General features: G+C 43.4%; 1 protein-coding gene across 1 annotated transcript in view; it reads right to left on the bottom strand.

Annotated features, from left to right (window-relative positions):
• Positions 1–12,796, bottom strand: part of LOC116980481 — a 105,141-nt gene extending 92,345 nt beyond the window's left edge. Inside the window, exon 1 of the mRNA XM_033032749.1 lies at positions 12,516–12,796. Within this exon, the coding sequence (XP_032888640.1) occupies positions 12,516–12,552 (37 nt within the window). The 5' untranslated portion in view covers positions 12,553–12,796. The remainder of the gene's footprint in view (positions 1–12,515) is intronic.
• Between the last annotated feature and the right edge of the window lie 999 nt (positions 12,797–13,795).

The raw sequence follows: 13,795 nt of genomic DNA, 5'->3' as shown, positions 1-13,795 counted from the left end.
CATTGCGAGTCGGGTCGGGTCAGGTAGGCTCCGGTTACTAAAATGGGCGGTGAAAAATGCCCAGGATCCCCTCCGTAGCGTACTACACGTCAGCCCATTGTATTTCGCAGGAGTGGCCTATCTTGCTCCGCTCTAAGATCTTTGGTCTGGAAAGCAAGATCACATGGGGTGCACAGCATTTCCAACCAATTTAATACAAAAACGGCTTGATGGTAGGAAACAGGTCAATGGTCGTGCTGTTCTTTTCAGATTAGAGGCCTCCAACAAGTGGGGTACCACAGATATTGGAGTTAGATCCATTGTTGTTCTTTATTTACATTAACAATTTGAATGTGAATGTAGCTGACATGGTTAGTAAGTTTGTGAAGGACACTAAAATTGGTGGTATAATGGACAGTGAAGAACGTTATCTATTATTAAAACAGGATCTCGATCTAATGGGCTAATAGGCCAAGGAATAGCAGATGGAATATTGACTGGAGTAACTCAGCGGGACAGGCAGTATCTCTGGAGAGAAGGAATGGGTGACGTTTCGGGTCGAGACTCTCCACTCAGTCCCGCTGAGTTACTCCAGCTTTTTGTGTCTATCTTCGGTTTAAACCAGCATCTGCAGTTCCTTCCAACACGACTAGCAAATGGAGTGTAATTTAGATAATGGTAAGCATTGCGTTTTGATAGGATAAACCAGGGCAAGCCGCGCACATTAAAATGGTAGGACCTTAAGAATGTTCTAGAACAGAAAGACCTCGAGGTGCAGGTACCAGGCACATGCCGTTAGGGTAGGCAGTGCCTACCCTGACTAAAATTATAAAATGGTAATTATTAAATATAATTAGCAAAGGCACGGGAGAATTATGCCTACCTAAGAGATCGATCCGTACCTCTCACAATGGATCGATCTCTTAGGTAGGCATAATTCTCCCGTGCCTTTCATCTGCAGTGCATGTAATACACGAAAGTATGTTTAACTCACGTGCCTTCAATGACAACGGTCTATAAAGGCTGGATAGACTCGGCTTGTACTTGCTAGAATTTAGAAGATTGAGGGGGGATCTTATAGAAACTTACAAAATTCTTAAGGGGTTGGACAGGCTAGATGCAGGAAGATTGTTCCCGATGTTGGGGAAGTCCAGAACAAGGGGTCACAGTTTAAGGATAAGGGGGAAGTCTTATAGGACCGAGATGAGAAAAACATTTTTCACACAGAGAGTGGTGAATCTCTGGAATTCTCTGCCACAGAAGGTAGTTGAGGCCAGTCCATTGGCTATATTTAAGAGGGAGTTAGATGTGGCCCTTGTGGCTAAGGGGATCAGGGGGTATGGAGAGAAGGCAGGTACGGAATACTGAGTTGGATGATCAGCCATGATCATATTGAATGGCTCGAAGGGCCGAATGGCCTACTCCTGCGCCTATTTTCTATGTTTCTATGTTTACCAGGTATGGTTTGAATTATAAAGAGAGGCTGGATAAGCTGAAGTATGGGACACTGAGGCATGACGTTATAGAGGTATATAAATTAATGACGGGCATAGATAAAGTGAATAGCCACAGTCATTTCCTCAGTATAGTGAAGTCCAAAATTATTGGGCATTGGTTGTTCCTTGGGTCCTTTTCCATTTCCAGTCTTTTCCATTAACCAATGCCCAATAATTTTGGACTTCACTATACTGAGGAAATGACTGTGGCTATTCACTAGAGGGTATTGGAATAAGCTATTCATAGAGGGTATTGGAATAAGCTGTCAGAGGAAGTGGCAGAGGCTGATACAATTAAATATTTAAAAAATGCATTGGACAGGTAGTAAAGTTTTGAAGGACTTGAGTCTGGCATGGGCAAGTGGGACCCGCTCAGGTAGGGAACTTGGTCAGCATTAACAATTTGGGCTGAAGGGCCCGTTTCCATGCTGGATAGTTCCACGACTCAAAATGTTCACGTAAAGCATTTCTGCACTGGTTTACCACTTTTGGGTGGAATTTGTAAACAATCTGGAATAAATTGATAACAAAATCAACTGCTTTTTCTTCTACGCTTTCCACCACAGTGTGACATTCTATCTGTTTTTCAGATAATGATATTCATGTAGGTGCAGTGCTGAATGATTAATATCACCAGAACAGAATTCAAGTGAACAGTAATTATTAAAAACAAAAAGGTAAAAAAAGATAATAATAATGCTCCCACATGGATTCTAAAAAACAGTTCCTTTTTGAAAACCAGGCATGGTAAAAGGAAATATTTGGCCTAACATTTTCAAGTCCTGTGTTTCATGGGGTTTTTTGTAGCAAATAAGGCAACATCTGTAGGCTTGAATTTTAACTTTCCAAAAGAACCGGATGGTGCTGATATGCAGTTCCAGGTGCAAAGGCTATCTTGCATCTGCTCAAGATATTCAATTCGCCACGGGGTTTGGAATATCCTGAGATACTACAAAAATGCAAAATCATTCCCTTTGCCATCATTCTGAGGAGATTTTCAAATCAACTTATCTGCCCTTTCAGATAGTTTTAAAAATAAAATCCTGCATCACTATTCGAAAAACAGCATTTTTTAAGTGAAACTCCTAGTTTCTTGGAAAATATTAACCTGAAGGAATACCCAGAATCCAACCTACCTGACACTTTTTGGGACCTTCCTGGAAACAAACTTATTGTGCTTCCATAAGGAGACCCAAATATTTGATTATTCATTGCACAAACCCCATCTCCTGCTTCTGTTGGAGCCATTGTCAGAGTGTTCTCTTCCCCCAGTCTACATGACCCAAATCATTCATGCAACCACGTTCACCACTTTTGGTCCATCATCCTTCCCTGGATTATTTGTCCAAACTCCCTGCAAATTCAACTGTACGACCACCCTTGTTCTCTGCCCATCTCCTCCTCCAAAAGTGCAACCAATAATTTCCCCAGAGATGATATGGCCAAAAAAAACAGATCAATGCCTCTATTTCTTCAGCAGAGTAAGGACATTTAGCATACTGTATCTCCCATGACTTTTACCAATTACTACAATACACCATAGAAAGCATTCTATCCAGATACATCACAACTAGGTATGGCAACTGCCCTGGCCAAGACCACAAGAAATTGTTGTGTGGATGTAGCCTAACCTAACACGCAAATCAGCACTCCCCCGCCTCCCACTTGACTCTATCTCCACTTCACACCATCTCGGGAAAGCAGCCAATATAATCAAGGATCACTCACATCTTGGTCATTCTCTCTTCTTCCCTCTTCAATCAGACAAAAAATACAAAAGCTGGAAAACACGTACCAAAAGTTTAAAAAACAGCTTTTCCCTGCTGTTGTCAGACCCATGAATTGACCTCTCATATGCTAAGAATGTATTCCCGATCTTCCAATCTACCTTGTTGTGTCCCTTGTATGTTTTTTTTAATCTTCCCTGCCTCTGTAACTGTAACCTTTCTCCCTTTGTACTACCTATTGTACTCATGTATAGTATGATTGTATTCATGTATGTTATGATCCGCCTGGATAGCATGCAAAACAAAGTTTTCACTGTATCTCTGTACACCTGACAATAATAAACCAATATTGGGGCATCCCCTTCAGAACACTTCCATGGGCTGTTAGGATCTGTTGGGAACCAATTTGATACATTGGGTGTGTATTTCCTTGGGGCTGGATAGTTTATTCTAACAGTGGTGCAGAAAGAGAAAGATCTGGGTTCAGTAAACATACAGTAGCCTGGGATACATACACATAGCCATGGAATATAAGAATTAACAAGTCATGATGAACCTTTACAAAACACTGGTATGGCTATAACTGGTATATTGTGTTTGGGCCTAGACACAAATCTTACAGGAAGATAAAGATAAAAGGCACAGAAGATATTTATTTGAATGATTATCAGGCTTGAAGGAGTTTCCTGGACAAACTGGAAAACTCAGGTAACAAAGGAGATTGACAGTTTGGATAGTGGCATTTATAATCATGAAGTGTATTGACAGAGAAAAAACTCCTGTTGACGGGTCAAAAGCCAAAGGTTTAGTGACTTTGGTATCAAAAAAGTATTAAAAATAAAGCTTTGTTCCTTTGTTTTCATTTCATCAACAAGTTCTGCCCATCAGTAAAGTGCACTAGGCACATTCTGCTACTACTTACTCCAACACAGACTTCATTTTTCTGTCATATTATCCTCATGTGATGATGTTATCCTTGCATGTGGCTTGTTTCCACTACTCGATTTGACAGAGGTTGCAAGATACAAAAGCAGCTTACAGTATATGGTAAGCAGCCTCCTCTGTGTATCCAGTGGGATGGGCTTTTAGATTATTAATAAAGGTGAAGACCACAATAATATTCTTTAAAGTCAGGATGTCCACATAAGTGAGATTTTTCACGACTTTGAATTTAGTGTTACAATACAATACAATACCGTTTACTGTAATTTGAACCTCAAATGAAGTTTAAACGAAATTTGGTTTCTGCAGTCATACCACAAGAAAAGAACCAAGACACACACCAACACAATTTACACAAACATCCATCACTGTGAATCTCCTCCTCACTGTGATGAAAGGCAAAGTCTTGTCTCTCCCCTGCTCTCCATTCTTCTCCCGATGTTAAAACCCCCGGCGGCCGATGGCAAGTTCCACGGCTGTTAAGGCCGCGCCGGGCGATGTAAGGCCCCACTCCGGGTCTTGACGTTGGAGCCCCCGGTGGGCGCTGGCAAGTCCCATGGCCGTTAAAGCCACGCCGGGCGATGTAAGGCCCCGCTCCGCGTCTTGATGTTGGAGCCCCCGGCGGGCACTAGCAAATCCCGCGGCCGTTAAAGCCGTGCCGGGCGATGTAAGGCCCCGCTCCAGGTCATTTTCAACCCCGTAATTCGGGCAGGAGAAGTTGCCATTGCAGGAGCTCCGAAAAGCGCTCCCACCAGGGACCCGCGAGCTCCCGATGTTACCATCCACCAAGCCTGCGGCTGGAGCCTCCGAAACTTCTTCTTCTTGCGCATGGCATGCACAGCCTAAGTTGTCAGACAACTTGTTCTATTTGATCTTATTTGAGTGTGCACGCCAGGTTGATTGCATTAGTCGAAACAGGGCGGACCACGTGAAGGTTGCAATCTCCCACCCCCCTCCGAAGCTCCGGAGTCGGGTCGCAGCCGCTTGCCACCACAGCTCTCCACGCTCCGAAACCGGCCAGCTCCACGATGGTAGGTCCACAGGCTCCGCAACTGGAGCCCCCAGGTCGTTCCGGTTGAAGGCCTCTCCAAGGGGACAGGGAAAATGTTGGGTCCCCCATACAGGGAAGAGATTTAAAAGTTTCCCCCAACCCCCACACATACACAGTTAAAAACAATTTAAAAAACACTACAAACTGTACACTCAACGGGACAAAAAAATCAAAAAAAGACAGATGGACTGCAGAGGCCGCTGCAATGTAGGTCGCGCCGCCTTCAAGTTAGCACTGTATGCAGCACTTGTTTACTACACCAAAATCACCCAAGGCTCAAGTTTTTGACGATAGTTGTTTCTAGTCAAGCATATGCTTTCAGATGCTTTTCCATTTTATTTTAAAGTGATGATAATGATTCTTTCAAAATCAAAGACTGAAGTTTGATAGAATTCCTCACGTGAAATATTGCCTTCTTAAAGGACAAATCATTTGTAAAATAGGACGCTTCATCTTCAAATAGCATTGAAACTCAGTTAAATGCACAGCTCAGCGGATAACATTTAGTGAAAACAAAATCATACTCATTTTTAACAGGAATAATTGACAAAAATTCAACAGCGTGACTGTATGGCCTGGAACCAGACATATTAAAAAGCTAACACTCAAAGATTAACTGACTAGATATTCCAAAATATATTAATCCAACTTTGACATTATTTCTATATTTCTGCTTAGAAACCATTTTCATAATTTTGCTGCCACTTGAAGACAGATTGTGCTATTTTCCAAATTATTTTCATCATTAAGGCTTGTGTGGAATTCTATCAGATTTTAGCTGTCATTGACTGCTGCCTGCAGTACGGCAGAATGTTCCATGAAGCAGTAATTCTAACATCTTTTACATGAAAAAACTCCATGTGTCTTTATTTGTACAATTGTTCCGGACTTGATAACTTTGTCCTGAAACGCGGCAGTGAAATTGACACCAACAATGCAGAAACCACAATGAGTTGCAAACAACAATGTGTTATCTCCACGCGTGAGATGCTTAAAAAAGTAGCTCACTTGAGTTTAGTTTATTGTCACATGTACCGAGGGAGTGAAAAGTTTTTGTTGCGTGCTAACCAGCCAGTGGAAAGACAATACACGATTACAATCGCGCCAGTCATAGTGTACAGATGCATGATAAGGGAATAACGTTTAGTGCAAGGCAAAGCTAATAAAGTCCGATCAAAGATAGTCTGAGGGTCCCTGATGAGGTAGATAGTAGTTCGGAACTGCTCTCTCATTGCGGTAGGATGGTTCAGTTACATGATAACAGCTGGGAAGAAACTATCCCTGAATCTGGAGGTGTGGTTTCACACTTCTATACCTCTTGTCCGAAGGGAGGGGCAGAGGGAGTGGCCAGGGTGCGACTCGTCCTTGATTATGCTGCTGGCCTTGCTGAGGCAGTGAGGCATAAATGGAGTCAATGGAAGGGAGGTTGGTTTGTGTGATAGTCTGGGCTGTGTCCACTATTCACTGCAATTTCTTGCGGTCTTGGATGGAGCTGTCCTCAAACCAAGCTGTGATGCATCCTGATAAAATGCATTCTACGGCGCATCTGCAGAAGTTGGTCAGGGTTGCTGTGGACATGCCGAACTTCCTACACCTTCTTAGGAAGTAGAGTCATTGATGCGCTTTCTTGGTTGTTGCTTCAATATGGGTGGTCCAGGAGAAGTCATTGGTGATATTTACTCCTAGGAATTTGAAGTTTTCAACCATCTCTACTTTGGCGCTGTCAATGCAAACTGAGGTACGTGTATCGCTACGCTTCCTGAAATCGATCATTATCTCCTTTGTCTAGCTGACTGAGAAAAGTTGTTGTTTTTCGACACCAGGACACAAGGTTCTTGATCTCCTTCCTGTACTCATTATTATTTGATATCTGGCCCACAATGGTGGTGTCGTCTGCGAATTTGTAAATTGAATTAGAGTTGTAGAAGGCTGCACAGTCGTGGGTGTACCAGGAGTGAAGAAGGGGACTGAGAACACATCCTTGCCGAGCACCAGTGTTGAGGATTATCGTTAACGATGATTTGTCCCCTATCCTCGCTGATTAGGATCCAGTTACAGAGATGAGCGCTGACTCCAAGTCCCGTGAGTTTGATTTTGAGCTTGGATGGTATAATGGTGTTAAAGCCCAATACTTATTTCCTGTGCATCATTTTAAAAAATGAACCATAATCCTATTCTTTACAAATGTATTTACAGTAATTGAAACAAATCAACATATTTAAATATCAGGATTTATTTCCTTGTTTTTTGACCCTCTGAATAGCAACGAGAACTCCCCCCTCCATCATAACCTGTGGTAACACAGCCGACAAATTAATTTAAATGGCAGATGAGCACTATTTCCTCCTACAAAAAGAAATGCTTCAATCTTAGCTAGTGTTTAATTTATTTTCTTGGATGAAGAATTTGTCAAGTTTTCTCTGAAAATAAATGAAACACCCCAAATTATGACAGTTGAATCCCATCTTGAATATGATCATGTCTGCATACAAATATGTAGAACCAAAGAACTGCAGACGCTGGTTTATACCAAAGATAGACACAAAGCGCAGGATTAACTCAGTGGGTCAGGCAGCATCTGAGAAAATGCATATGTGAAGTATTGATTCAGGACTTCTTCAGAAAGCAAATATACAAACATGCCCTGCTCAGGCTGCAAGAACAGCACTGTACTGGGGCCAATAATACAATCTCCCTGCAGTGTACACAAACTCACTAGAATGATCTTATAATGAAAATATACCTTAATGTAATGACTTCTGTAATCCTGTTGGAAAGTCCTTTAACTGAAGAATTGAAAAGAGGTGAATAGAATTTCACTGGTAGCGAAGATCTTTGTGGCCTACTTAGCTCCGCTTTAGTGTTTTCCAAGTGAAGAGAGCATTCTCAGTGCTTGCATCTCCAATGAACCCACACAAGTCTTTAGTGACCACACCAGGGTGGTGAGTGCCAAAATTGGCTTATCAATGCTATTTTTGCTTTGATTAATGCCACTGCCAAACACACCCTCAATTTGTAGTCTCAAACAAATTATAGCCCATTTATGAGCAAGACAGGCAAAATTCTGTAAAAGTACTACTTACTTTGCCTAATTGTGCTAATTTGCAAAAGTTATTAGTGGTGTTGTAAATGGTATTGGTACTTCACAGCTTTAATTTGTTCTCCATGGAGTGTGTGCATTTTCCCTTGTGGCCATGCAGGTTTTCCCAGGTGCACCAGTTACCTCCCAGTTCCCAAATGTGTGTTGGTAGATTAATTGGCCTTTGTAAAACAGCCTTTAGCATAGGTGAATGGCAAAAGCATAAAAATGGGGATGTGTGCATGAGATGGCTTCCTTCTCCACGAGTAAACAAACATTCTTTAGCTCACAACATTCAATGACTCTTTCATAAACTCTGATTTTGAGGCCATACCTTCTGTTGCCCAAGCACCCTCTGCAATCTCCTCCAGTCCAAATGATTCCTCCCTAACTACATCATTGTCTGAAAATTTGATTATCCAACCTAATATATCTTTGTCAAATTAAAGCTCCTGTGAAGATTTGGATGTTTAATTGCAAAAGACATTACACATGTACAATTTGCTACTGAGGTAGAATGAAAGAAAACATGTAATAAGGAGTAAGCCATTTAGAACAGAGACGAGGAAACACTTTTTCTCACAGAGAGTGGTGAGTCTGTGGAATTATCTGCCTCAGAGGGCGGTGGAGGCAGGTTCTCTGGATGCTTTCAAGAGAGAGTTAGATAGGGCTCTTAAAAATAGCAGAGTCAGGGGATATGGGGAGAAGGCAGGAACGGGATACTGATTGGGGATGATCAGCCATGATCACATTGAATGGCGGTGCTGGCTCGAAGGACCAAATGGCCTACTCCTGCACCTATTGTCTATTATCTATGAAAAGAATGGTAATTGAAAAAATTGCGTGACCGCACACGAGAGAAAAATAAGATTACAAAGGAAATTTAAATGGTACAGAAGCTTCAGTAAAATACAGTCTGTCCACTTATCTACAGCATAGAAATCCTGCAAAGAATACTAATATGGGCAGCATTGTATGCGGCAGGTAGAGTTGCTGCCTCACAACACCAGTCGGGTTCAATCCTGACCTCAGGTACTATCAATGTGGAGTTTGCACATTCTCCATGACCACGTGAGGTTCCTTCCACATCCTAAAAGACATCCGAGTTTGTAGGCTCATTGCCCTCTGTAAAATTGCCCATAAATGTGTACAAAATGGATGAGAATGTTGGATAACAGAACTACTGTGAACGGGTGATCAATGGTTGTCGTGGACTCAGTGGGCTTGTGTGTACAAAATGAATGAGAAAGTGGGATAACATAGAACTAGTGTGACCAGTTGATCAATGGTCGACATGGACAGTGGGCTGAAGGGCCTGTTTCTATACTGTATCTCGAAAATAAACGATGTCATAAATATTAGGTCAAGAGTCAAGTCAAGAGTGTATTATTGCCAAATGTCCTGGAACAAAACAATTAAATTCTTATTGCAACATTTTGGTAAAACGCACCAACATTTTGCTAGTTTATTGATTTCATTAATGCTCAGTATTTCATAGTTGAAATACAGTTGCACTGAACATACTGCACTTGTTACAAATTATAATAGATGGTTAAGTTTGACATTAGCTCAATTTTCTGGCCTATTAGAAGAGCATTAAGCTAAACTGGAGCAAGTAAAGGGATGACAGTGAGTTTTAGCAGCATCCAAAACGAGGCCAGGCAGAGAAGATTGTTGTTACAATGGCGGAGATAGGCGATCATGGTGACAGAGAGATGGGACTGGAACTCAGTTCAGAAATCTTGAGGTGATGATAATAATGGCAAATGTAATGATGAGGTAATGGACCCAAGCAGCAAGAAGCATTAACGATATGAGATAATATGGAGACCAAGTTGAAAAGCCGAGTGGTCAACATTTTGGTAGAAAGAGAGTCAAAGGAGTAGAAGGTGGACTCATGGTCACGACATGAGGGGAAAACAGGAGAGAAGTAGGCTCGGTAGTTATAGGAAATGTAACTGAATAGATGGCCATACAAGGAACTAGAGATAAGCTCAAGTCATAGAAGCAGAATTAGGTCATTCTGTCCATCGAGTCTACTCCGTCATTCAATCATGGCTGATCTACCTTTCCCTCTCAACCCTATTCGTTGGCATTCTCCCCGTAACCTTTAACAATCTAGAATCTGCAAATTTCTACCTTAAAAACACCAAAGTCTGTGCCAATGAATTCCGCATATTCACCACCCACTGACTAAAGAAATTCCTCCTCATCTCCTTTCTTAAGGTACGTCCTTTTATTTTGAGGATGTGCCCACTGGTCACAGACTCTCCCGCTAGTGGAAACATCCTCTCCACATCCATACTATCCAACCTTTCATTATTCGATAAGTTTCAATGAGGATACCCTCAATTCTTCTTAACTCCAACGACTACAGGCCCAGTGCCATCATATGTTACCCCAATCATCCTCCGGATCATTCTCATAAACCTCCTCTGGACCCTCTCCAAAGCTAGCACATCCCTCCGTCAGGTATGGGACCTAAAACTGTTCACAATATTCCAGATGCAGTCAGACCAGTGCCTTATAAAGCCTCAGCATTACATCCCTGTTTTATTAAGTAAGTAGGTTTATTGGTCAAGTATTCACATACAAGGAATTTGCCTTGGTGCTCCGCCCACAAGTAACAACATGACATACAGTGACAGTTACGAATGACACAGAAAACACTAAACATTAATAATAATAAAACATTAATGATAAAACACCATTGATCAAGCAGGTGAACCAACAAAATACCAGATCAAAGGGAGGCTACAGATTTTTGGCTGTTGAGTAGAGCCCCCCACTTAAGGTCCTTGGAGATGATAATATTCTAGCCCTCTTAAAATAAATGCAAACATTGCATTTGTCTTCCTTAGTACCAATTCAACTTGCAAATTAACCTTTTGGGAATCCTGCACCAACACTCTCAAGTCCTGTGCATCTCCAATTTCTGAATCCTGGTTGTATCAAAATGCTGGAATCTTGCACCAAACACGAAGTGCTGAGTAACTCAGCAGACCAGGCAGCATCTGTGGAGGGAATGGATATCTATTCCCTCCAAAGATGTTGCCTGACCCGCTGAGTTCTTCCAGCACTTTGTGTTTTTAATGGGTGTCAATCTGCAATCCTGACAGTACACAATGATAATTCTCCAGTCTGAGCAGTCATTTCTTCCTATAAACATTCAGATTGGCATCTCATTTTTCATTTCTCTCCATGCTTGTCACAATATGTTCAGATAGTCAAACCTAGATTATAAACCACCTTGCTTTGCAAAGTTGCAATCATTTTTTTTCATGTTTGTCATTTGCCCAAACACACAAATTCAATATTGGATGATTTTTGTTAAAAAAGGAAAATATATCTGCTGACTGGGGGAGTTTTCATAGAAAATAAGAATTTCTTTCACTCTTTTAAAAGTGGCAGCAACTAAACACGACAGGTATCACATTTATCTTCAGGAACCAGAACACTGGCCTCGTTTACAGGTTTCCAAAATGGTCTCATCTCTTTCTACCGATTGTGCACATTAAAAAAAAAAGAAACTCCACATATTGCCGGAAACGCAACCCAGCATCACGGTCTGGAAATCAAAATAAGGCGATTCATCATCATCGTTTCAGGCAACCGTTCACCTCTGCTAAAATTGTCACTAGTAACCAAAACTTTTGTTTGGCAGACGCTAGCCGTGACTACAAGTACAAACATTTAAAACATGACCACTCGAGAAGCAGTGGGGAATCTGCTGGGCGGGAGTCGGGAGCTGCCGGGAGAGGAGCTTCAGCCGGCCATCGTGACGGCGCTGAGCCGCCACAAAGAGGAACACTTGCGATGTATTTCGTGAGGGCCATCTCAATTAATTTTCTTCCAAATCCACGTCGGTTTATGAAAAGCCACACAGCTTTTCCCCAACAGGGGGAGGGAGAGAGATTAAAAAAACACGGAGGGAGAGACAGACACGTATTCCACGATCCGGCACAATTCGCGTTCGACTTTTTGTTTCCGTCAAAGATTACATTTCAATCATTTCCTTTGAAAACAAAAACGATGAAATGTTGTATTTGTTTTTAAAGTCAAGGAAAAATCGTTTGCTTTGGGTTCCGGCAAGGAGTTGGGGGGGGAATGGAGCCAGACGGTTTGGTGACAAATGGCACAAAGCATCACCATTTTCGACGGTCTGATCTCGTTGATTGCGAGAGGAGGCGACCGGGTGTTTATTTTTTGTAACGCGGCCAACGTTAAGAGGGGCCACTTACCGTCGGGCTGCGCCGAGGCGATCCGCTCACTCTCCATGCGTGGTCCGCGGGCAAGCCCGGGGAGCGGGGTGCGGGCGAAGGCGGCCGAGCGTCTCCCTCTTTGGCTGATGGCGCTGTTCTCTGGCTCGCCCACGGACGCCCGATGATGAAGATGATCGGTGCATCCATCAGCATCATGGGCTTTCTCGCGAGGAGACTCTGCGCTCTGCAAACCCCAGAGGCGGAAGGAGCAACCAGCCAGATCGGCCGCTGCCCTGCGGCGACTGAACAACTCACTTGCTCCATTTTATCCAACCCTAAAGATCATGTTAAAAATGCAACAACAAAAAAACCCCTATTTACCAGAAGGAAAAAAAAAACGTTAACACATTGCTTCTAAAAAAATTTTGCTCATGCGTTTCCATGGCAACGGACGAAATTACACTTTCCATGCAACGAAATATAGCAATGTTACAACATTTTGAGATTTAAAAAATCAAGTCTGCAATTTATCCCATCAGATAAAGCATAAAAAGAAGTTTAATTTGACACCTAATTCACTTTGGCACCGACCTGTAGGGGGTATGGCTGCCTAGCCTGCAGCTGTCTGTTTTTCATTTATTTTTTCTTATTTTTAGTTAGTTTAGTGTTTTGTTTTTAAGGAGTTCTAGCTTTTTTATGTGTGGGGGAGGGGGGGGGGGGGGAAGGGGGAAACTAATTTTCAGGGTCCCTACCTGGTCGGAGATGCAGCTTTTCTCCGGGCTGCACTTTCGACCCGTCCTCGCGGCCTACCAGCGGGCCTGGAGCGGCATTTCCTGAGGGGACCGCCCGGAGCCTCGGCATCGGCAGCGGCGGCGGCTGTGGAGCTGCGGGTCCGAGGAGCGAGGGGACCGCCCGGAGCCTCGGCATCGGCGGTGGCGGCACCGGCAGCGGCGGAGCTGCGGGTTTGAGGACGGCGGTGCAGCGCTGGAGCGCCATTGCGGGGCGGGCGGTGCCTTGCCTGAGTCGCCGCGCTGGAACTCCGGTGAGCTGGGACCGGCGTTAAAAACATCGCGGAGTTGCGGGCGGCGGCGCCGAACTTTACACCGGGAGCCTGGGTTCTCGCGACGAGATCGCCAGTTGAGCTCCATTCGGCGCGGCCTTGTCGGCTCCGGAAGCCACGGTCTCGAGTAGGGAGGCGGCCGTTCCAGGGTTCCCATGCTGCTGAGAGGACTCTCCCGACGCCGGAACATCATCACCCGGCGAGGACGGCCTGGAACATCGGGCCTCCGTAGAGGCAACTGTGGAGGCCTCAATAGGCC

Source organism: Amblyraja radiata, chromosome 14 (assembly GCF_010909765.2).
Source record: "Amblyraja radiata isolate CabotCenter1 chromosome 14, sAmbRad1.1.pri, whole genome shotgun sequence".
Taxonomy (NCBI): domain Eukaryota; kingdom Metazoa; phylum Chordata; class Chondrichthyes; order Rajiformes; family Rajidae; genus Amblyraja; species Amblyraja radiata.
The sequence above is the reverse complement of the archived record's forward strand: the minus strand, read 5'-3'. Positions and strand labels throughout refer to the sequence as shown.